This window comes from Oryctolagus cuniculus, chromosome 19 (genome assembly GCF_051225735.1).
Source record: "Oryctolagus cuniculus isolate XC-2025 breed Fujian yellow rabbit chromosome 19, ASM5122573v1, whole genome shotgun sequence".
Lineage (NCBI taxonomy): Eukaryota > Metazoa > Chordata > Mammalia > Lagomorpha > Leporidae > Oryctolagus > Oryctolagus cuniculus.
This window is the reverse complement of record NC_142885.1, coordinates 66,212,917-66,237,765: the sequence shown is the minus strand read 5'-3', so window position 1 is coordinate 66,237,765 and position 24,849 is coordinate 66,212,917. Positions and strand designations below refer to the sequence as shown.

Sequence of the window (24,849 nt, the reverse complement as noted above, 5' to 3'; positions counted from 1 at the left end):
AAAATAATGCGATGCACCAGGACTATGGTGTTGGAAAATGAGGAGAGGGTTCAGAGTACAGCGATCGGTGAGTTGAAATGAATCCCTGGGGATGGCTATTTGGCACATGCGTTCAGGTGACCCTTGGGATGCCTGTGTCCCGTATTAGAGTGCCTTTGTTTGAGTCCAAGCTCCACTTCTGGTTCCAGCTTCCTGCTCATCAACACCTTGGGAGGCAGCAGGTAAAGCTCAAATATTTGGATCCCTTCTTCCCCCAGGAGGAACTCAGATTGAGTTCTGGGCTCTTTGCTTTGTCCTGGCTCAGCCCTGGCTATTGTGGGCATTTGGGAATTGAACCAGCAGGAATTGAACCCTGCCCCTCACCTCTGTCTTTCTCTCTCTCTCTCTCTCTCTCTCTCTCTCTCTCTCTGTGTGTGTGTGTGTGTGTATCTATCACAGAAGTGGGTTATGCAACATGATGACAATGAGGATGCATGAAGTAAGGGAACTAACACAGCACAAAATGATGCCAAGTCAGAGTTTGTGTTTATGGAGCACCTGCGAACTCTGCAAGCTGTTTCCAGAAGGGGTCATCCCAGGGAAGCAGAGAGTTCTCTTTCCTGCCTCTGTACTGGAAGTCTTTTATGATTAAGTGCGACCCTGATGAAGGAAATATGATCTGGGACAGACACCGTAGCACAGCAGACCTCACTGTCCCATGGGATGCCTGCATCCTATACAGAAGAAACAGTTCAAATCCCAGCTGCTTCAGTGCTTATCCAGTTCCCTGCTAAGGTACCTGGGAAGCAGGGGCTGGTGGCTCAAGTACTTGAGTTCCTGCCAGCACATGGGAAACTCAGGTGGGGCTCCTGGCTCCTGGCTTCTGTCTGACCATCTCTGGCTGCTGTGGCCATTTGGATAGTGAACTAGTAGATGGATGTTAGCATGCTCGTGCTCGCTCGCTCGCGCTCTCTCTCTCTCTCTGTGTGTGTGTGTGTGTGTTTCAAATAAGCGAACACATATTAACAGGAAAGGAGACATGATCTTTCTAACAGACCATCCAGCAGGGGTGGGGAAGCGTTGTTGTGCCTAGGACCACGTGGATATTTATAACATCATTCACATTCCATAGACAATTATCAGCTTAAAATTAGCCTGCTACATAGATTTATTGAATTTCAAATCCTGCCTGTGGTTGCCTGAGCCAGACCAAATGATTTTGCAGGCCTCATACGGCTCATGGGCTGGAGAGTCCCCACCCCTGTTACAGTTGGGGTCTTCGAAAATGGCTCGAAGCAAACTTGGATGAGAAGGTGATCCCCTGAAGGGCACACACACACCTGAGGTCAAGCTTTCAAGGAGTGAGAAACCTGGAGCAAGGCGTGAGGATAAGAGTTTGTTCCCTGGCTCCCAAAGGGAGAGGGGAGAGGGAAAAACAACAAGATACAGGGCTGAGGAAGTCTGGCACCAGGACACGGCTCAGTCATTGGTGGTAGAATGGCCAAAAGTCATTTTCAAGGATGCAACACATGCAGATCCTTTTAGAGTTGAGTTTCTAAAATAAGAATCAGGTTTGCTCTTCTCTCTTCTGTAGTCTTCAAATCTGTGAAACCTGCACCTGCCTTGTGTAGTGGATGAACTGGAGAGCCTGCCGAGGGCCTTAGGGTCTTGTGTGGGTCCTTGTCATGGAGCCTAAAGACTGGGAGTATAAAAACCTGAGCTAGCAGACCTGAGATGGAGGCACCTGCAATTATGAATTGCGATTTGGGAACCGAGACTTAGCATTCTGGAGGTCAGTGAGTTTGATGAAGTAAAATCTGGAGAGGCAGCAGGGCCTTCTTCCTAACATCTAATGCATTCTCAGTGTCACCTTTTGCAGACTAACCTAGTTTTGTGTAAGTCCTTCTGCCCTTCCCCGCTCAACACCGACAGCCACCTTTGATGGCACCTGATGATGCAGCGGACAGAGCTTCCCCTTGCCGTCTCTTTCCTGTGTGCCAGCACGGGACCTAGGGTAGGTTAGGGCCAGAGTGGATTAACCCAGGGCATGAGATGTTAGAGGTGAAGGTGCTTCTAGCCAGAGATGCTTGTGGGTGGCTCAGGTTGCATAAAGATAAATATTGCTGAGTATTTATGGGGTCAAAGGACCCTGAAGCCAAGCTTATTACAGAGAAGAAATATAATCTTCTGCAGGCTTTGTTTGCCTTCAGATCTGCTTGAGTTCCATCCAGAAAGTCGAAACACAGAGAGTAGGTGGGCTGTGGAGGCTTCCCAAAGTAGCCCTCCCCACCCACTTGTTCATTAGGAGAAATCACCACTTAGCTGTTTTTGTCCCTGCCGCCTACCTCCCATGTCCTACGCACTTACATTCTGTCCTGTGCCCTGGAAACAGACTCCCACCCCCTGGAACCTATTGTTTCAGAAAGCTCCTATGGGAACTGAAAGTTGTCTGCTTGCTCTGGGTATGAGTGGGGTGCTCCCTGCTGTGACTTGGGCCTTTCCTGCAGATGTCAACTTGCCATTCCGATGGAATCTTTTCTGTGTAACTTGTCACTCATCCTGGGTTGGGGGGAGAGTGTAGGCATCAGAAGTGGAAGCAGGGTCTCTCTGTTTTGATGTAGGTTTAGAGCCTGGGATCGGCTGGGGTTGGGGTAGGATTCAGTCCTCTGGTGAGCAAGACTGGAACACTACAGGAATTTCCTTCTATAAAATTATGTGGCTGGGGTCAGAGACAGATTCCTGAAAGGAGAGATTGCAGATGAATTCACAAAGAGGGATTCTTGAGAAACGTGCTCGCTAGGCTCAGATAAATAAACAGTGATTCATGCAGTGATGACGACGACGGTGATGATGGTTTGGTGAGCAGCATCTCTGCTGCTACAGTCACGTGAGGATGAAAAGGACGCTTCCTCCGATTGTTGTTCAACACACCTGAGTGGAAACACTGTTGCCGTCCCTTATTAGGACAACGTGGATACTTTGTTGGAGTCTCAGCTTTTTCTTACATATATTTGGGCTATAAAAACTTAACAGGGTTTTGTGAAGATCTCACACACACACACACACACACACACACACACACACCATCTGCCCAGAAGTAATTGTCTAGCATGTGTCACCCCAGCCAAACTCTAGTAAAGGACCTGACTGGCGATTTGTGAGGCGCAGTTGGTGGAGAATTTAGTTGACAGGGACTGCTGTAGTGGGGAAGTCTGTGTTCATTTGATTCATCAGCAAGGTCACATAAATTGTGTACAAGAAACCCAGGGCAGAAAGGGGACGTTGACACATGTTCATATAATGCCAGGTCGTTTAGAAATCATTTCAAAAAATCGCCATTGCAATTATTCATTCCATAGTGCCTTGACTTTGCTGGTGGTGTTTGGGTACTTTTGCAAAACAGAAGAATGGCTGTTTCATCCACTGGTCAGGGGATTAAAATAACGGTTTATAATTACAGTTGCCACTATGTATGCAGTAATTGCTAGATGTCACCCACCAATCTTAGGACTTGTGTGTATTACCTTATTTAGCGAGGAAGGCATTGTCCATTAGAGAGAATGAAGCTAAACTTGTCCTCTGAAAAGCAGAGAGGCAAATAGGGAGAGCAGAGAGAGAGACAGAGATCTTTCATTCACTGGTTCTCTCCCCAGATGCTTACAACGCTGTGAGCAGGGCTACACTTAATGAAAGCCAGGAGCCACAAACTCCATCCAGGTCTCCCATGTGGGTGCTAGGGACTCGGCTGCTTGAGCCATCGTCTGCTGCCTCCCTGGGTATGCATTAGCAGGAATCGGGAATCGGAAGCCGAGAGTCCAGGCCTGAACTCCAGCTCTCTAACATGGGATGCAGGCAACCTGAGGAGCATGTTGACTGCTGCACCAAATGTCCACCCTTGAAACTGAAGTTTTAAGAGTGCATAGCTCTGTCGACAGTCACAAGGAGCTACAGGAGCAGGAGCCAGAGGAAGGCTTCCAAACCCAAGTCGTGAGACTGCAAATGAGAGGCTCTCCACTACACAAGGCCACTTTAAGAAGTGCATAGAAAATGGAATTAAAAGATCAGTTTTTGATATGAAAAATTTTTTTGAAATTGATGCATAGTTTTATCACAATATTCTTTTTTTATAAATGTTCTGAGAGCCTTTTGTATGCATGAATTTCAAAATGTTTTCACATCAAAATAAACTTATTTATTCTGAAGGTCAGATTAGAGAGAGGGAAAGAGAGAGAGAGAGGGAGAGATTTTCCATCTACTGGTTCACTCCCCCGATGACCATATTGGCCAGGGCTGGACCAGGTTGAAGCCAGGAGCCAGTTTTCCCAGTGGGCATCAGGGGCCGAAGCACTTGGGCCATCTTCTGCAGCTTTTTCCAGGCCATCATCACAGAGCTGGATCAGAAGTGGAGCTGCCAGGACACGAACCAGCACCCATTACAAGATTCCAGCATCACAGGCGGCAGCTTTACCTACTTTGCCCCAATGCCGGCCCCTGAAATTAATCTTTTCATTTCATTTCCCATGAACTGTTTAAAGCACCCTTGTATGTTCTGCTGCATGCACTCCTACTTGTATGAACCAGAGAGTCCCCTATCCCCATCAGATCCCATAGTTCAGGTGCCGTCAAGGGAAGGCAGTAACCTCGGGATCCAAAGAATTGAATTCATCTGACTTTTACTAAGCCGGTCCTATCTGGAAGGCGTGTTGCTTGTGATTCAGGGACCTCCGAGGTGAGAAGGAGCTGAGTTGTTTGGCTGCTGGGAGCCTGTCGGGGTGAAGAGGGTAGTGACTTGGGCCAAATGCGTATGTATAGCTGTTACCTGCGTTCAGCACCCCCTCCATGGCCAGCGTGTGCCGAGGATTCTTTGTGTGCCGTTGCCTGTGCAAAGAGGCACTTTACATTCATTATCTCCGTGGTTCCCAAATGCTGATCCACAGACTCATCTGATTCCGTAATGACATTTTCAACAGACTGCAGCTAAATGAGAAAATTAAGGGCAATTTACTGAAAATTTTAATAGACCTAAATTTAATCAATTTGAAGGACTGTCCTTTATTTTGAGATTATGTCCTTCTTACTTTTTTTTTTTTTTTTTTTACTTTTTGGTGTAAAATGCCCTTTCCTTTCTGAAATGATGATGATAGCAGATGGTGCGCATGAGTTTGTGTGTGCATGTGTATGAATGTACTAACTTGGAACAAAATTTAAAAGTTGTTAATTTCATGCAATCCCTCTGCTCTTTTGAAACCTTTATTGTAATAGTCCAGGGATTGCAGGGTGAGGGGCGAGAATTCTGAGAATCATCACTACTCTGTGAGTGAGCTGTTATTAGCACCGTGGTGCTGGTGAAGACATCCAGGCTTAGAGTGGTCCACGCACATGGGCATGTTCACAGGTCTTCTGAGCAGGAAGCATCGGGCTAAACCTATTCCTTGTGCGAAGTGGGCTTGCTCACCTGCCCCTGGCCATAGATGTGGGCCACGTGGCCATTCTCAGAGCCTTTCTTCTGCTATAGAGACTTGTGGCATTGCCTGGGAGGTAGCTGGGAGCAGGTCTGTTCTTCTTCTTGCAGGGATTCAGGGAGAAGGAAAACCCTGGCTGGGTGTCCGTTCCCTCTCTGCCTTAGTCTCCTATATCTGTCCACCCTTGAATATCCAGCTAGGGCAGGTGTGCACAGAAGCTGATGCAGACACCCTGCTGACCGGCACTTAGCAGCCCCACACAGTTGGGAAGACCCCGTTGGAGCTCAGAGATCTGCTGCCCCAAGCTTGCTGTCGGTGGAGCCATCATCAGTGCGCGCAAGGCAACCATTGCTTGGGGCAGGGGCAGGATGAAGGGGGGAGTGTAGCCAGAGGTAAGGGGAGGGAGACAGCTACTGTGCTACATGCCTATGTGTACTTCTATACACACATATACATCAAGAGATTCTACAATATTTTTAAAGATTTGTTTATTTGAAATATCTACAAAGAGAGATTGAGAGAGAAGGAAAGAGGGAGAGAGAGTAAAAGAGAACAAGTGAGCGAGCAAGCGAGCACTCTTCCATCCACTGGTTCATTCCCCAGATGGCCACAATAGCCTGGGCTGGGCCAGGCTGAACCCAGGAGCCAGGAGCCTCTTTTGGGTCTCCCACATGGGTAGCAGGGGGCCCTGACGCTTGGAGTATCTTCTGTTGCTTTTCTCAGACCATTATCAGAGAGCTGGATTGGAAGTAGAGCAGCAGGGACATGAACTGGTGCCCATATGGGATACCATTGTTGTAGGCAGAGGCTTTACTGCTTTGCTTAATGCCAGCCCCAGTTCTGGGGTTTTGTTGTTGGTTTGGCTTATTCTGATTTCACTTTCACATTTGAAATTTTTTAAAAGATGTATTTATTTCAGAGGCAGAGTTACAGACAGAGAGAGGGAGGGACAGAGAGAGGTTTTCCATCCACTGGTTCTACTTACATGGCCACAACAGCTAGAGCTATGCCAATCCAAAGCCAGTAGCCAGGAGCTTCTTCTAGGTCTCACACGTGAGTGCAGGAGCCCAAGCACTTGGGCCATCTTCTACTGCTTTCCCAGGCACATTAACAAGGAGCTGGATGGGAAGTAGAGTAGCTGGGACTTGAGCTGGCGCCCGTATGGAATGCTGGCACTACAGGTAGAGGCTTAACTTACTATGCCACAGCGCTGACCCCACATCTGAAATTTTATTTTATATATTCTGAACATCTTAGAGATCTTTCTTTAAGGTTTTCTCCAAGGGAATACATAGAGAACCCCCTATTTTTTTAAAGATTTATTTATTTATTTGAAAATCAGTTTCGGGGTAGGGGGGGATCTTCCACAAATGGCTAAATGGTTATAAGAATCAGGACTGTGCCAGTCCAAACTAGGAGCCAGGAGCTTCTTCTGGGTCTCCCACATGGGTGGCAGGGGGCCAAGTGCTTGGGCTCTCTTCTGCTTTCCCTTGGCCATTAGCAGTGAGGTGACTTGGAAGTGGAGCCACTGGGACATGAACCAGAACCCATACAGGATGCCAGTACTACAGGTAGAATCTTTATCCACTATGCCACAAATGCTGGCCCCTCTTTTTAAAAATTTTTCCCCAGATTTATTTCCTTTATTTGGAAGCCAGAGTTACAGGGAGAAGGAGAGAGATGGCGAGGTCGTCCATCTGCTGGTTCTGACCCCAGACCTTGGCCATCCTTCACTGCCTTTCTAGGCGCGTTAGAGGGAGCAATCAGAAGTGGAGCAGCAGGGACACAAAGCAAAGCTCCGATATGGGCTGGCACACAGCAAGCAGAGGTTTAACCCACTGTGCCATAACACTGGCTTCCTTTACTTTATTATTTTTAAAATGAATTTAAGAAGCAGAGAGAGAGAGAGTTCACCTCTGCCAGTTCACTCTCCAAATATCTGCAACAGCTGGGCCTAGGCCAGGCCAAAGGCAGGAGCCAGGGGTCCATTCAGGCCTCCTACATGGGTGGCAGGGAGCTAAGTACTTGAACCAATACCCGTTGCCTTCCAGGGTGTATATTAGCAGGAAGCTGGAATAAGGTGGCAGAGCCAGGACTTGAACCCAGGCATGCTGACGTGGACTGTAGGTGTCAGAGCTGGCATCTGAACCACTAAGCATACTGAAGCTTAAAATAATAGTAACTTATTAACTTCAGACGATGTTTTTATACTTTAAAAACTGCCATGCTGCGGGCTGGCGCTGTGGTTTAACAGGTAAAGCTGCCATCTGCAATGCTGGCATCCCATCTGGCTACCGGTTCGAGTCCTGGCTGTTCCAGTTCCGATCCAGCTCCCTGCTAATGCAGCTGGGAAAGCAGTGGAGGACGGCCCACGTGCTTGGGCCCCTGCAACCTTGTGAGACATCCAGAAGAAGGTTCTGGCTCCTGGCTTCTGACTGGCCCAGCTCTGACTGTTGCAGCCATTCGGGGAGTGAACTAGCAAATGGAAGACGTCTCTCTGTCTTTCCCCTTCTCTCTCTGAAATTCTGCCTTTCAAATAAAATAAATCTTAAAAAAAAAAAACTCATAATAGAACAGTGCAAGTTGGGTAACTCACTGGGAAAGAATAATTATCTTAGCAGCAGCTAAAGAATTAGAAGTACTGTGTTGACCTATTTTTAATTATTACTTAAACTTTAATTTGTTTTTTATTAACATGCAATACTTGCACATCTTTTAGGGAACAGTTTAGTGTTTTGCCACGTATTCAGAGTGAACTGGTCAAAGCAGGCAGTGTGCATTTCCACTTTGTCTCCTTGGTCAGGCGCCTACCAGCTCCTCTCTTCGTGGTCATCATACAGTGTGCATTTCATTGTGCTTTTCTTTTCCTGTGACGATTAGAAGCAGTTTGTTAAGATTGTTGTAAACTCTTTTTAGCGTTTTGTCAGAACTGTGATTTTTTTTTTTAGATATTTGTAAAACAGCAAGTTCTGGGAAACCCTGGAACTTATTTCTTTCATCGTATTTTAAATTTTGCAAGTGAGTGCCGTAAATGCCATGGTTAGGACCAACCTGCTTTTAACCCTTACCACCCACATCTGAGATGACCTGTTTCTCCTTAGCCACATCTCTTCTAGATACCATTGGTGGACATTTAATTTACTTAATTGGCTGATTTTTGTTTATTAGTTCATGTCAGTGGGCAAAAAGATGACAGGCAGGAACTGTTCTAAACGACCAATCTAATTTTGGGAGCAATTTTTATAGTGGGAGCTACTTGTGAACTGGGTACTGCCTGCACTTGGTTTCTTGCTCTTGCAAGCATGGCATATTTTTAATTCTGGGCTCACTCACAGCCCACACCCAGCCTAGATGCTAGAGGAGCATGAGGGTCCTTCTCCCAGAAGCAGGGGCCAATCTCTAGCCTCTTCCCATTATCGCATACACGGCGATTATACCTGTTTGCCTGCAACTGCTCCAGTTTGAGACACAACCCCTTGCTCTGAAGGAGGCACGCTATGCGCGTGTGAGCATGGCCGAGTCCTCAGCCCTCCATGCTGTGCAGTGAGCGTGCTTTTGCCTGGAGAACGGTGTCTGCAAGATAGCCAAGAAGGACCAGCCAGAGCTAGGAACTCATCCTGGAGGACAAAGGGCCACTTCATAGACACAAAACAAAACAATCGAGGGATACTTGCATTCCCTGAGCAGAGGGAGAAAGCAAAATTGCTATTGTAACCATCCAGCCAGCCATCTATCCATCCATCAGTGATCCAGTATTTCCCGAGTGTTGACTCTAGGTCAGAAATTGTATTAAACCTTGCACGTCCACTGATCAAAGCTGCAGGTGAGAATCTTTCCATTCTTTTCATCACTAAACATCGCCCTGCTAAAGGACCCAAGAGAACCCCGGGATTCAGTTGTTAGACGAATCTGAGGCTTAGTGATGGACAGGAGCAGGCAAAGGGTCTCTTTGGAAACTGAAGCTGTGTTTTCCAGCACCAGCACACTTATTAGATAGTGATTATTACAACCTGCCCACCCCTGCGTTCTCTCATTTCCTGGTCCTAACCTGCTTGTTGTTTTCCACAGTGCTCTCTCCTTCCGTTAGAGTTTACTTATCTCTCGTCCTTATGATTTGTCTTCTGGGGCCCCTCCCCTGTGTAAATTATGTGATGTCAGAGATCTTTGTCTTCCTCTGCTGATACAGCCTAAGGGACTAGGACAGAACCTGCTATGAAGCCAGTGCTTCCTAAATAGTCAAGTGTTTGGATGAGTAAGTGAGCCTAAGTGCTTGTGATAGAGATCATAAATAATAAACTTTCCTGAAGATACTGCCTTCGGACTTTGCTGAACATTGAGACCAGGCAGTTGCCCTGTTCACATCTGGAGGTGAGAATATAATACTCCTGAGAACCACATTGGCACTGCCACGGAGCTAACACAGCCTTCGTAATCATACCCGAGATCCAGAAGTCCTTCTTCCTAACTGGAGTCTCTCCTGCTCGGCTGTATGGCAACTCCTATAAAAAGTATTCCTAATGACATCTAGTGACATGTCTGCTTTACTGACAGCCTTAGGACATTGTAAGAAAGAAAGAGTAAAGAAGAAAGAGTTCTTCGCTTCTCTTAAATAGCTGGCAGTGGTGGGAGTGGGGAGGAGAAATTTACGAATACTGTTGTGTGGGTCCAATTGGAAGTTGGGCAGTTGCCTTCCGCCTTAGGAAGGTTCACTGGCAGATGGACTCATTCCTTTCTCCTATTATGCAGTCTTGTGGCTTCCTACGGGGTGTGGATAACTAGTCAATGAGAGACCCTTGTAGCTAAATGGCAGGCAGCTGGCCCGTGAGTGAGCATGCAGTGTCTACCCTCAGCAATAGTGAGTACCCAGGGAGTCTTTGTCAGAGAGACAAGGAGACAAGAGGTTTCCTTTCCCCCACTTCCCCGGTTCATTGATGTACAAGAGTGTTTCTGTGGCACCGCGGTGGCTCTTTCCCAGTCTGTTGAGAGGCAATTCAAATTCCGAGCTCCAGATGCTGCCTAAAAGGGCTGGTGCAGCCTTGTCGTCCACTGAGCAATGGTTGCAGGTGTGGTGTGGCAGTTTGAGTTGGGGTCGTTAGATGGTGTGTTCTTGATTCATGTCTACCGATGTCCCTGACAGTAAAATCTCCCCTTTGTGTGGCTGTGGTGTTTGTAGTGAGTGCGCTCACTTCTGCGTGTGATCGCGTTGTGTGCACTTGTGAAGGGAAGTTGGGGCAGCACCTGTCCAGAGTACAGAGCTTGCACTCTGAAAAAATTTAACGTGGAATGTGGGAGATCTTCACTCCATTGTTCTACTTTAGTGACTTCCAATGTGCCTACCTCTGGAGACTTGAGTTTATGGGAGAGTCTGAGCCATTATTGCAAGACGGGTCTGTTGGAATCCAATCACCACTGAGGGTTTTCAACTTCAGGGAGAAAGGCGCTGGAAAACCCGCCTTGGCTCCGTGCAGCCCAGAGCAGTTATTGGTTCCTTACATAATGTATTTGTTTTTCATTAAACCATTCAGATAAAGTCTTATTAAAGTGCCATGTATTATTTATCACGTTTCTTATGAAAATGAGCTGAAGGGAAAATTCTGTCCTCCTCTTGAGGCATTCGTGGGCCTTTCCAGTGCCAGCAAGAAAGAAAGGAGAAAAAAAATAACAGAAATGAGGGACGCAGGGAGCACCCCTGTCAGTACAGAAAATTTCTTAAGGCAGAAAGAAAGGACCGGAAAGGAATCCAGAGGCTCAGGAGGCTCAGACTCTTTGCCTTTTATCTCATTTGTGTTTTGTCCAGTGGCTTTGTCTTTGGATTGGTGAATTGCAAAGCAAGTAAATAAAAGAGAAGGAGAAAATAAGGAAGGAATGAGGCACTTGGTTTCCCGGGAATGCAGAGCTTGCCTGATGAGTGAGATTTCAGAGACAGGCATTTTTGAGCTGATCCGTGCCACGCACCGGTTGGAAAAGCAGCACGAAAACACCCTGTGTTCTCCGGATCTCCCTGTCAACTTTTGCTAGGGGATTGCTAGGGGTTAAGGGGTTAAACTAGCTACCGTGGCCCATGGGAAGTGTGAGGCCCAGGGTGCTTGGAGCCTGGTTACTACACGGTGAGATGAAGAAAGAAATCGGTTGGTTGAGGCCTACCGTTTGGCGTAGTGAGGACTGTATAGTTATTGATGACATTTCAAAACAGCACACACACAGAAAAGAGCTGTGGAATAATTAATTTCCTTTTCTTGGGAAAGCAAAGTGAGTTGTGCCTCGCCAGCTGACGGCTCGATTCAGGAGCCTCTTTCAAGGATCCAGCAACCAAAACCCAGGCTGATCAAACAGCTGACCTCTTGCTCTGAGAATAAAAAAAAAAATCACTCGGTCAAAATCTATGTACAAAACAGGGCTGCTGTTCTCATCATGATTTTATTGCTACCAAGAATGTGCCTTCCCCCCAACCCCCCTGTGGGGACCAAGGACGAGTTAGACACTTAATATTTCCTTTGGATTCGCAGGTCACATCCTTTTCTCTTGCATGAAGACTAAAGAAATCTAATGAATAATTATTCCTTCATAAAATAAAGAGGAGGGGGAGATCCGCCTGCAAGAGCAGCATGTTAATTTTGGCCGAGGAGCTGCTGGCCAGGCAAGCAGAAATTAAAAAATAAAACAAAATAAAAAAGACGCCGTTCTAATTTGCTCGCTTCAGCCGATGGAGTCGTCTCTTATCAGACAAGGACTTCCACTCCCTGCGCGTTCATCATTTGAGAGGCGCGGGGATTCTGGACCCAGAGAAGCCCCCTTGCATTCGCCAGAGCGTGGGTCCCACAGGCTGGCTTTGCACGAAAGCCTGGGCGGATTCCCTAGCGCACGGCTGGGCTCGGGGCCGCCCGCTCAGCACGGCGAGGCGCAGAGCGCGCAGGCTGCGCCCCCAACGCCGCGGGGCTCCTCTCCGCCCGGGCCGCCCCGCCCGCCTGCCCGCCTGCCCGCCCGGGGGCGCGGACGCCGCCTTCTCTCCCGCACCCCCAGCCCAACGCGTCTGCCCTGCTTTCCAGCTCCTTGCGAGAGGGAATCCCTTTTCTCTGTGTATTTGCCAAGGAGTCGGGCGGACCAGTCGCCACCTACAGCCCCGGCTCCGGTCCCGGCTGGGCCATCGGCGCTGATTGTTCCGCTCGCTGGGATGCAGGCGCGGTGGGGCGCTCGCTCGCTCGCCCCGCGGAGATTTTTAGCAGGCACAATTTGAATTTTGGTGAGTCCTTAAAAAAAAAAAAAAAGAAAAGAAAAAGCCAGCGGGAGGGGGGTGGGGAACACCCTGCCCTGCCCCTGGACCCATTTGACAAATGAGAAGACTCCAGCAGCAGCAGCCGCGGAAGGAGTCTCAGTGAGTGGAAATCTCCCTCTCTCCTCCCCTTCTCCCCCTCTCCGCCCTCCTCATCCTCTACCCACCCCCCCTTTCGCTTCTTCCCCCTCCCCCCTGCTCGGATTCCACATTACGAAGGGCTCCTCTGCCCCTCTCCGTGTCTGAGGAGGAGAAGTTGCCTTTTCTTGGTCTAGTCCCCTTCCCGGGGGCGTGGGGCTGTGGCTGGGGTGGGGAGGCACCTGCCCCTTTCGGGGGAACCCAAACGGAGGCCCCGCCAGCCGGAAAAGCGGCGGATCCCCGCAGGAAGCCAACTACTTTCCCGGTCCTCACAAGTGTTTTAGTTGGAGCCAGAGGAAGGCTGGGTTCCAGCAAACCCGAAGGCGAGGAGAGCCAGGGAGGAGGGACCGGCGGGGTGCGGTGGGGGGAGGGGGAGAAAGAAAGAGAGAGAGAGGGAGAGAGAGGGAGAAGAGAGAGACACACACGGAGGCAGCCACCGGTGTTTGATTTAGATAATCAGCAAAATTAAACATTGTAACAAAATTGTAGCGAGCAGGCAAAGAGCAACGTGGTTGCATGCGAGCGTCGGCACTCGAGGTCGGCGGGCGCCAGCGAGACACGATGCAGCACCCTCTGACGGGGGCCACCTGCGTGGCTCTCCCCAGCGTGGGCATGTGTCCCCAGCTCTCGTGTGCCTTGACTTTTATGTACTTACAGCAGGTAAGGCGGGCGCGCGCGCCCCTGCCCGCCATGGAGGCTGTGCCCGGGCTCCGCCGCCACCGGGACCCTGGGACCCGTGCCCGCTGGGCTGCGCTTCTGTGGGACTCACAGGGCGCTGGGGAGGGGTCTCCCGTGTCTGCATGGGAGGGGAGGAGGGCGGCCGCTGCACCTGTCTGAACACAGCCAACGCCTGTTTCTGAGCCTGGGTACCAAGAGTTGGGAATGCAAAGCTGTCTGTTTTTTTCCCTTTGCTGGTATCTTTCTCCTGCCGGGGCGCCCGGTGGCGATCAGAGCGCAGACCCTTGAATGCTCAGAGTTGGGATCTCGGTGGCAGCCCGCGGTGCCTCTAGTTTTAATTCATCTGGTTTCATAGGGAGTGGGGAAAATACCGTGTGTGTGTACTTTGTGTGTGTGAAGTATTTTTTTTTTTTTTTTTTTTTTTTTGGCTTCTTAAGTTTGTGCTGTGCTCCAGTCACTCTGCATGGGATCAGAGTGTTTGGATTTCTGGTTCTTGGCAGCCCCAGGGTCTGCTTTCAAACTCCCTGGCACTGCTGTGGTGAAGGTGAGCTGGTTAGGATGCTATCTTGGGTGGCAGTATGAGGACGGTTTGTGTGTATGCGTGTGTGTGTGTATGGTTTTTTAGTGTTTGTTTTCTAGAGCTTCCACTCGCTCTCGGTGGCCTTGTTGGAGAAGTGTGTGTGTGTGTGTGTGTGTGTGTGTGTGTGTGTGTGTGATCTGCCCAGTATACATTTCAGAACCTTCGTATGCTCCCTTCCTTTCTTGGGGAGCTTCCTAGGACCTTCTTTTGCATCTGCCTCTTCCCCTTTGGCAATGGGGCTGCTGGTGCCTGACTTGGTCCCTGAGCAGGCATGCCTGCCTTGTAGGATGACAGGCCAGGATGACGGTCCCTTGGGTGGGGGCTGTGCCTAGGGATCAACACTGCTTTCCTAGGGTTTCTCAGGCAGATGGAAATCCTTTCCCTTCTCAGATTCTCTCATTCCGTTCCAAGAGGAGTTACCAATAATTGTGGTCATCTTGTGTGATTTTGCATAGACACTCTAGGAGTAACGTATGTTAATGTGTGTGTGTGTGCGTCTGTGTGTGTGAACACAGCTCCCTTTGCCAGAGTTGAGAGAGCCTTCCTCCCCCAAAGACCCTCTGTCCCAATTTGCGACGGCAGAAGATCTGCATCCGGAGCTTGTCAGCTTTCTCCTTTGAGCATTTGGGTAATTTGTTATCAAGTTGATTGTCTGCAGAAAATATTTCTCAGGCATAGTTTTTGCTACCAGTCTCTTGGAAAACAGTCCTTTAAAAAAAATCAGCCACAAATTGGTTTATCCTTTTAAATGTTGTTTGATTCTCTTTCTCATTAAGGACATCGTGCCAAGAAACATTTCCCAAGAGTATATTGATAACATATCATATGATTCATCTGCTTCTGCCATTTCTGTGCCTTTACTCGTGTGTGTGTGTGTGTGTGTGTTTTATACCAGTTGCCCACCAGAAGAGAATCCTAATGAGATTTCTACAAATGCTAAGCCTCACTTGGGTTTAATCAAATTATGAATGTGAGTTGATCTTTGCCTCCTACATCTCTTTCTTTCGTGTTATTTATTAATCAATTTGGACAGCATTATCTAACAAGTAGACTGCTATAGGTATTCAGTGTTCTCTTAGTTTCTTTGTGTGTGTGTTTTTAAATACATCTGTATTTCTGCCTTCCAGCATATTAAATTGGTTTGCTCATTTAGGCACAACTTAGGGAAAAGGACAGTGACATTGAGTGAGAGGTACTTCTTGCCACATGAAGGACAAGCCTGTGGGATTTAAACCCTGGGGTTCTCGGCACCTTGCAGGAAGGGTCCCCCACGAGGGAAGACACCCCATCTCCAGAGAGATGCTGGCAGCCGTAACAAATATGCAGAAGTGACTGAATCAGCATCCAGTGTTCCCTGGATGATAGACGGAAGGAGGCTCAGAAAGGGGCTTCTCCCAAGGACTTAGCGTGCTTAGAGGTGTTCCTGTTGTGATGCCGGGGGTGGGGGGCACCATGTTGAAAGGAGTACCTGCGTGTCTGGGTGTCAAGATTTTCCCTGAGTTCCCTAAATGCCTGAAGTACAAGAAGGCAGAGATGTCTGCGTGCCCAGTTTATGCAGAATCAAGCTTTGCTGCTGCGATTCTCACTCCCCCTGAAGGGGTGAGAAGAGGCGTGCCTTGAGGTCATCTCTCCTAACCATCACTGTCATGACCATTTATGTAGAAGCCTCATGTCGCTGTATACAGCAGTCTAGAAACTGGCTGATGAAGAGTGGGAAACAGTTCACTCCAGTATCCACAGACCACTTCCCGGTACAGTCTGTGTCTTCTTCCCGTACATCAGCAGCATCTTACTTACCCGCGCTTCATCTATAGCTATTAGGTCTCTCTCTCATTTTGATGAGCAGAGGGGAAGTCTGTACTCTGAAAGTTGATCACATGGATGCATCGGGCAACATGCTCGATGAATAATGCTTTAATTGCAAACATTTTGTTGTGTTATTATTTAGAAATAAGCATCTCTCTGAGGTCTTTGTCATTCAAATCGCCGATCACATAAGAAAATGAAACACAGAGGTCTTATTTGGAAACACTTATCCTTGTATTTCAGGAACACACAGACTGATCAGGGGCTACTGAGTCTTCATGAAATCTATTTTCCTGGATGCATTTTCCTAGGATGCTCATTGCTTATCCAGTAGCTCAGGAAAATTACTCCGTCATGTGCTGTCTTTGCTTCAGCCATAGCATCCAACCTTTCTTCCTAAATTCTCCCGGATTTGTCCTTAAGACAGCTCATAAAAACAAAAATCAATTGGGATGTCTCAGCATCTGAGTCTAGTCTAAACAACCAGGAGAAAACAACATAGCCCTTTTGCCACAAATAACTTATTTATTTCTGCCGATCAGGAAGCAACTTTGGTGCCTACGTGGTGTGACTTATTCGGGTTCATTTATTTATGTTTCTCAGTAACTTTCCTTGAGATAGGTGTTTCCTATACTTACAGTTTGCTTTATGTTCCTTTTTCTTTTTCTTAACATATGAGATATTACTGATTTGGACCTGGAAGGTGGGATAATGTTGAATAGGCCTTTGGACTCTGGATATCAAGCCCAGTGATGTCACCACATGTACCTCTGTGTATGTGTTTATGTGTATGTGTGTGCATGCAGACAGACACACACACACACACACACTTCTAGGACACAGCATGCATTCTCTGGCTGTAGACTGCTCTTAAATGGAAGAGACAAGTGCTCACTGGAGCAGCTGACTTCAATCTTGCTGTCCAGGGAAAGTGCCTGCTTCGGCCTCCCCTCCTGATTCATTGCATAGCTTGATTCTGTGTCTTGTTGGATGACAGATCTTCTTCACACACTAAACTGCAAACTCATGCATCCCCAATCCGGAACCTTCCCTGAGTTCCAGAGTGGAGACCCATTGCAACATTATGGCTTTCAGGGAAAATTCTAAATACAGATTCCAAACTGGGAGGTTTCTTATGAGCTCCATCTCAAGAGAACCTAATTGGTTTTCCTCATAGAGAGTAATAAAAAAGAACCACACATTCATGCCGTACAAAAATCCAGAGAGGCTTTATTTCCACCTGGAGTAGCAGGGGTCCAACTGGAGAACATCCCAGCAGGGTAAGGTGAGGCTGTGACAGGCAGGTGACCAGGCTGTTTCCTGATGCCAGCTGCAAGTCAGATGCGTACAGATCTGTGCCTCCTAGAGTCCCAGCTCCCTGCAGGAAGATCAGGAGCATTTTAACTTAGCTTTTCCTGCTCCCAAACCACCAGCAGTGTCTCCCAGTACTGTTCCAAGAAAGCTTCCCATCTGTCAAGTCCTCTGCACTCAGAACCTTTTATCAGCCTAAATTTAAAAACAAGTCAAATACTTAAAGTCCACATTAAAGCTGTCAGAGGAGGGTGGGGGCAGGGACAGGGCCTCTAAAGTGGACCATGCCACTGTCAATATCGGAAGATTGGTCATTTTTCCCACTTAATGATGATCCATGTGGTTTGTTTTAAATAGTGAAGTGGTCTGTACAAAGGGTAATTCCTGGTAAATGAAGCCATTGCTCACCGTGGACATCTTCAGATCGAAAGCAATTGAACTGAAACCTGCATATCAGCCCTCTGTGTCTTTAATTAGAAGGTGGTTCTCGGTGCAGGGAGTCGCCTGGGAAGATGGGCCCCATTCCCAGGCGGAAGGAGGGAGGCTGGCCCCCGGCACCGGCTGCAGTCACACATTTGGGCAACTTTACGCAGGCCATCACAATAACGGCTGTGAAGGAAAGGTCAGTTCTCGGTGCAGGTACGCACCTTGCATTACCCAGGTGTGATTTACAGGGGCCCAAATGGCCTTTGATCACATTCTTTCCTCTTGGCTTAAGCCCGTGTTGATTGATGAGATGGTACCGTGGATTGGGGGTAGTCAATAGTGTCAATAGTGCAGAAGAGAATTAGAATAGATTATCTGCACGTCTGAACTGTTTAAAGGCATTGCAGTGCCTGGAAGAGCACCCTACCAGGCCCAGGTGGCTGACTGGCAGAAGACAGGCCCCTCTGTGTCTTCCTGGAGACATACATCGGTCGATTACTCGTCTTCCTTGCTTCTGGGATCTCTCTGAATGACCGAGCCAGGGTACACACGGTTGGGCTCTTAGGTGCTGAATAAGGCCCACTGCTCAGGTGGCCTGGATTTCTCCTGTGCTTCTCCCAGGAGCCTGTGGAGGGGCAGGTGTTGGGGGCATCCATGCTGGTCCCTCCTGGTGACTATGGGGTTCCTTGGGCTGTCTCTCTCTGCCTTAAGACTGCTTAATCCAACGTTCTTTGGAGAGCGCTGTGAGCATCTATTCAGCCACAGACCCAGACCTCACGCCAGGCGGCTGCTCGGCCCGCCATTCCACGCCGGTGTCCGTGTGATGGAGAGAGCCCGTGTCCCGACTGCTCGGCACCATCTGTGTTCCTTATAGCTGGCTCTCGAGTGATTGTCCGGGAGCTGACGGACTGAGGGGTAGATGGTCTTTCTTAGGGTTTTCTGATCCATTTAACCAGGCTGTCTGCCCCAAGAGGAAACATAATGCTTGTTTATTCATATTGGCTGGGTAAAAGCAGTGTAGTTTGTCAAGCAAATAATAGTCCCCTGGAAAAGAGAGAAATTGCAGCATTGTAAACAAAATCAGGTTGGTGTGTTTGCGCCTGAGGGGGCTGGGCGGTGAGCACGCCATGTCCTGTGAACGAGGCAGAGCTGACAAGCGTGGGTGTAATTGTCCCATCTGCAGAGACCTTTTTTAATGGACAGGGAGAGGTGTCCCAGCGTGCTGTTTAATTCAATTAAGAAAAACAAAGAAAGTTCTATTCATCAATAAAGTTTCCCATTTCCGGGCGCTGGCAGGGAGGACTCCGCAGGGCTGAGCATCAGCCTGTGGCTGTCAGCACGATGCAGCCGGCCTGCTCCAGCTCTGTGGAGAGGAACTGTGTCACACAGGGTCAGCTCCCAGGCACAATGGCTCAGAAGGGCTCTGGCCCTGGCCCTGGCCCTTCCACCATGCGGAGTGCAGAGGAGCTGGAGAAATGAGCAGCGGATTCCAATGCTGCCCCTGCAGAGACAAAGTGTCACAGCGAGAGGGCTTTCCAGAGGACCCCAGAATCAGTCCTGGAGTCTGGCATAGCACGGGAAAGACCCTACTCTGGCTAGAACCTCCTGGCTGGGGAGAGGGTTTGGAGAATGGGGATTTAGCTGCTGTTTCTGATATTCCCGGCGTGTTGCAGTCTTGCCGATTGGTCCCAGCTGAGAAGGAACAGCAGCCGACCCCTTTCGGTCGCCTGGGATCCCCTGTATTGTAAATCTGCATTGCTTCTGTTTGTTAAGCGTTTAACAGTGTATAGAGCATTTCTGCGGTGCTGGTGCCGTTCTTGGCCTGTGATTCTGAGCTACATGAAGGCAGGGACCTCTCCATTCTGTTTCTTCCTCCTACCCACAATCCCTGGAATAAATCCGGACATGGATGGTGGTTGTGTAGTTTTTTAAAAGGAGCAGTGAATGAATGAGTGCGCTGGGACCTTGAGAAACGTTTGAGCGAGGCGAGGCAGTGCTCGCCGCTCATTCTTACCCAAGTGTAACTCCTCACTCAGTCTTTTGCTCATCCTTTCCCTTGGCCTTGCACACGCTGCTTCCAGCAAGTATGGAAAGGTCCCCGCCACCACCCAGGAGCTGAGATTCCCATAAAGGAAGGATGCATGTGCAGAGGGAGAGCAGTCCAGGTACTTCTCACGTCGGAAGGAGCTCTGTATGAGACACTAAGAGGAGGGAGTGATGGGCTGAGCGGGTCGGCTGGAACCAAGCAGGTCTCAGAAATGACTTCACCATTTTCCTGACTGCAGATTCAGGGTGCATTCGGCTTAGGAAGGGTTAAGGAAAGTGGTCTAAGAGTGAGGAAGAGCAAGTACATGCATCCGGGGTTTGAGACCACAGGATGTGCGAGGCTCAGAGATGGATGGAGGCTGTACGAGGTGGGTCTCACCTGGATGGAGCATGGGTTTTCTCACCTGCTCGGGGGCCATCCTGAAATATGGGGGACATGGAAGAGAGACGGTGAAAAGGAATTCCCTGTGAGCAAATGGGAAAAACCCTGGCAAAGTCATCCAGAAACCCAAGGGCCGAGTGGAACCGTGGAGCTGGGAAGAGGGTTTTGATAAGGTGTTAATCAGTGGTGATCACAGCCTTATTAGTGTGCCTAAGTTTGGGTCCAGGCTCTGCTTCCAATTCCGACTTCCTGCTGTGTGCACCCTGTGAGGCAGCGGATGAGGGCTGAAGTACTTAGGTCTCTGCTAATGGATTCCCAGCTCCTAACTTCAGCCTGGCCCAGCCCCAGCTGTTGCAGGCAACTGGGAAGTGAATCAGCAGATGGAAGATCTCTGTATCTGTCTCTCTTTCAGATAAATAAGTAATTTTTATAGAGTTATGTATTTGCTTGAAAGTCAGAGTTGGTTTTGAGGGGTAGACAGAGAGAGAGAAATCTCCCGTCTGCTGGTTCACTCCTCAGTTGCCCACAACAGCTGGGGCTGGGCCTGGCTGAAGCCAGAAGCCTCTTCCAGATCTCCCATGGGGATGCAGGAGCCCAAGCTTTGGGCCATCCTCTGCTGCTTTCCCAGGCACATTAGCAGGGGGCTGAATCAGAAGTGGAGCAGCCAGGACTCGAACCCCTGCCCCTATGGGATGCTGGCACTGCAGGCTTAACCCATTGTGCCACAACGCTGGTCCTTGAAAAAGTAAATAATTTTTAAGAACTGTGAATTCCCTTAATCATGGAGTATCATCCGTGCAGTGCTACACTTTGGAAAACATAGGCCTGGCCCACTGGATTTCCTTGGACTGCTCTACCTTGCGGGCCTGGAATTGTCTGGCAAGACTGTAACTTCCTTCTGTCTCTGCTCCTCTCTCCACCAGGGAGGCAGCCAGAGGGCACAGCAAAGGGAAGAGCTTTCTAGCTCAGGTCTACATCCTGGGGAGGGCTTGGAGAGGGTGGGGCTGGCGAAGGGATGGGGTCCACTGCTGTAGTGGTTTTTTTTTATTATTATTATTTCTTTTTATTTGAAAGGGAGTAGAGAGAGAGATAGGTCATCCTCTTCCATCTACTGGTTCATTCCCCAAAGGGTAGCAATGGGCAGGCTGGGCCAGGTGGAAGCCAGGAGCCCAGAACTCCATTGGGGTTTCCTATGTTTGGGCAAGGGCCCAAACACTTGGGTCACCTTCCTCTGCCTTCCCCGGCACATTAACAGGAAGCTGGATTGGAAATAGAGCAATTGGGGTTCAAACCATTGCCCATCTGGGATGTCAGCATTGCAGGAGGTGGCTTAACCTTTGCGCCACAACCATTTGCCCCTGCTGCCACGGTCTTAACACTCAGCCGAGCTGGAGCTGAGGAGCAGTCAGTCCTCTTCTTTATTCTGTGTTTAAACACACACAGAATCAGAATGAGGAATCACAGGAAGAATGGAAAGTATGCAGAAGGTTCCTGTGTGTCCCAGGGATGCAGTGACTTCTTCCCCTGGTAGCCGTGGGACAGAATACAGGCAGCCACGGGACTGAAGGGCCTCAGGTTCCCCAGGACCGGTGAGCAAATGCATGAAAGCTTTAGTCTTTTTTTTTTAATTTTATTTATTTATTTGAGAGGTAGAGTTACAGACAGTGAGAGGGAGAGACAGAGAAAGGTCTTCCTTCCGTTGGTTCACTCCCCAAATGGCTGCAACAGTCGGAGCTGCGCTGATCCGAAGCCAGGAGCCAGGTGCTTCTTCTTGGTCTCCCGTGCAGGTGCAGGTACCCAAGGACTTGGGCCATCTTCAGGCTACAGCGGAGAGCTGGAATGGAAGTGGAGCAGCCAGGACTAGAACCGGCACCCATATGGGATGCTGATGCTGCAGGTGGAGGATTAACCTACTGTGCCACTGCACTGGCCCCAAAAGATTTAGCCTTAATGAGCCTTTTTTTTAATTATTCATTTATTTAAGGGAGAGTTAAAGACAGAGAGAGGGAGAGACAGAGAGAAAGACCTTCCATCCATTGGTTCACTCCCCAAGTGGCTGCAATGGCTGGAGCTGGGCTGATCTGAAGCCAGCAGTCAGGAGCTTCCTCTGGGTCTCCCACCTGGGTGCAGGGTCCCAAGGACTTGGAACATCCTCTGCTGCTTTCCCAGGCCACTGCAGAGAGCTGGATCTGAAGAGAAGCAGCCAGGTGACAAACCGGTGCCTGTATGGAATCTGGCACTGCAGGTAGAGGCTCAGCCTACTACGCCACAGCACCGGCCCCATGAGTCCTTTCTTTTTTGGCCTTCTGTGTTTGCCCAGGACTCACCTCGAGGACTCGCTTCCCTTAGAAAAACAGCAGCAAATAGCCGCAGTCTTCCCATCAGCAGATCTGCCTTCTGCTGCGCAGCTTGTATCCAGCCCTGGGTGAGTTCTTAGGGAAGAGGAGAGATTTCTGCTCTCTGAGTTTCCTTGTGAATGAGTGGCATTGGCCTCTCCACACAAAAGCAAGGGGAGGCCTGCAAATGGCCCTGCCCAAGTGTCCACCTCAGCGTCACCCAGAATTCCCAGGAGAAACCCATATCTATCTAGAAGCGGTTGGTGTGAGCACCCTCCAAGGTGGAGGTATTTTGTTGTTGTTGTTGTTTTATTTTTAAAGGCACATCCATAGTTGTCTTTGGGACAGAAGTCATGAGTTGCATGTATCGCTTTACTTGATTCTGGGCTTTAATTGCTTCGTCGCAAACATAGGGATAAGAACAAGCATTGCCTGGTGTTCTTTGTGAGATAGTACGAAGCAGATGAAGACACTAAGCTGGGACAAGGGCGCAGCCAGTAGATGTCGAATGAATGAATGAATGACTATGTTGGAAAATAAAAGTAGAATCTGTTTACTGAAGTTGATGTCTTCCCCCAAATCCACATGACCCATGCACCCATGGCCTGCCAAGGACACAGGTGTGAGGAGTTTGGGGGTTTCTCCCGGGTTCCTGAGTACCCCTTCCTCCCATGAGCTGTCAGTCCTGCTGTGTCGTGGGACCATAATACGAGCGCACAGCTCAATTAATGCTGCCTGGCAGGAGGAGGGAAAATAGAAATCGTCTTCCTCTTGTCAGTAGCAAAGTTATTTACCTTCAAAAGCTGACAGAACCTCACTGCAGGGGCTTCATTTATTTCTCTTCAGAATGTCATTATTCTGTGATGCGAGGGACTTGGGCACATGTCGAAGTTTATTCCCATAAGCTTTCCTGTGGCAGGTGCCTGCTCAAGTGCGGGCATTCACCAGGGAGAGTCTCGGGGAGCCTCCTGGGGCTCCGTGGAGCCTGGTGCCTGGCCCTGGTGCCTGGGCGGACGGCCCAGCATCAGAAGAGGCTGCAGATGCTGGCACCTGCGTTTCCGGGCCCTGGAGCTGTCCTCAGAGAGAGAGCATGTTCCTCGCCGCCTCATCATTTGTTCTCTTTATTTTGAAGCGAAAGAATGAGGTGTGAGACCCTGAGTTGCACATCCGTCTTCATCTGGGCCGCTCCTGACTTTCTGAAAACACAAAAGTGCCTTCTGGAAATGGCTTTGCTTTGGGGCTATCCATTGTCTGTACTTAAAGACTTGGGTCCTCTCACCCAAATAATCTGTATAAGACCGTGCCATTTGTTTTTTGGGTCTCTCTCTCCTAAGGGTTTGCAGGGAGCAATTAGAACAGGCAGGGACTGGGTGGAGAGGTCTTCTCTGCGGGGTGCAATTGCAGATCCTTCCACTGGAGGTCTCTGTTTGGAACAGGCGGCTCGGGATTCTTGGAGACTTTTTTTTTTTTTAAGCTGCTTTTGGTTCCGTTCAAAAATTGAGGCTCTTTCTTTAAGACCATTTAGGTGACCAGCGATGTTAATAATAAAATCATTAAGATAGTGAGGTGATCAATAACTTTTATGGCGTACGAGGTGACAAGCACAGGACACAGCACTTTCGGGTGCATTGCCACATCAGGCCTCCAGGGAGTCCGCGTGCCTGGCTTCATTTCAGACGCAGAATCCGAGGCCTGGGGGGTTGCTGATATGGAGCACCGGATATCCAGGACCCACAGGGATAACTGCGGTGCTGCTGTCTCCCTCGCCCTGTTCCCTGCAGCCGGCCGCCGGCTCGTTCTGCAAGAGGGAAGCAGGCCTCTGCCAGTGTCTCTGTGGGAACCCAGCTCCTCTTACCTCCTCTGAGCATCTTTCGTTTTAAAGGCAAAGCTTGCTAGACCGGGAAAGAGTTCAGGAGCTCTTTCAACTTGGGTGCTCTCCCCGATTTTACTTTTCTTGTCGTTTTGATGATTGTAGTGAGAATGAAGCCGTCCAGACCCGGGGTAGGGGGGTGCGTGGAGAAAGCACCGGGCTGCTGCTGGGAGTGTCTGCAGCCGGTTGCAAGCCCCAAATCCCCGTTGTGCAGAGGAGCTCTCCGACTAACAGAGGAGACGCAGCCCCTGCCCAGCACCGCATTAATGATTTATGCCCCGCACCATTGCTTTGTTCCCTCGCGGGCCCTGGTCGTGTTCAGGAAGGAGTTCCAGGGAGCAGGGTGCTGGCTTGGCCAGGCTGTATTGCTCGGTGCAGGGAAGGCTGCTTCATAAAGAATTCAGTGTTTCACAGCCTTCCTGAGCTCTGAGGTTGTGTGTGCGTGTGTGCGTGATGTGTGTGTGTGTTTAATTAGATTCACTTAGGGTCGTTTTCATTGCCTTTCTATAAGGAATGAGTGGAGGAGGGGTGCGATCTGGCTTAGGTGTTTCCGGGTTGGCTGGTT

At 49.2% G+C, this 24,849-nt stretch overlaps 1 protein-coding gene and 1 long non-coding RNA gene across 33 annotated transcripts in view; one reads left to right on the top strand and one right to left on the bottom strand.

Moving 5' to 3' along the window:
- Positions 1-24,849, top strand: part of RBFOX1 (RNA binding fox-1 homolog 1) — a 1,595,659-nt gene that overhangs the window by 1,183,598 nt on the left and 387,212 nt on the right. For 6 of the 32 annotated variants that reach the window (XM_089321245.1, XM_089321251.1, XM_051847795.3 and 3 more), the window contains exon 1: positions 13,212-13,509. The exons of 23 other annotated variants lie outside the window; for them this stretch is intronic. In XM_089321245.1, the coding sequence (XP_089177371.1) occupies positions 13,366-13,509 (144 nt within the window). In that variant the 5' untranslated portion in view covers positions 13,212-13,365. Of the gene's footprint in view, positions 1-12,359; positions 12,682-13,211; positions 13,510-24,849 lie in introns of those variants that run through there. 3 more of the 32 variants (XM_089321253.1, XM_089321260.1, XM_070063964.2) reach the window with 3 other exon arrangements.
- LOC149120636 (uncharacterized) overlaps positions 1-24,849 on the bottom strand; it is a 1,089,735-nt gene that overhangs the window by 836,703 nt on the left and 228,183 nt on the right. The window lies entirely within an intron of this gene.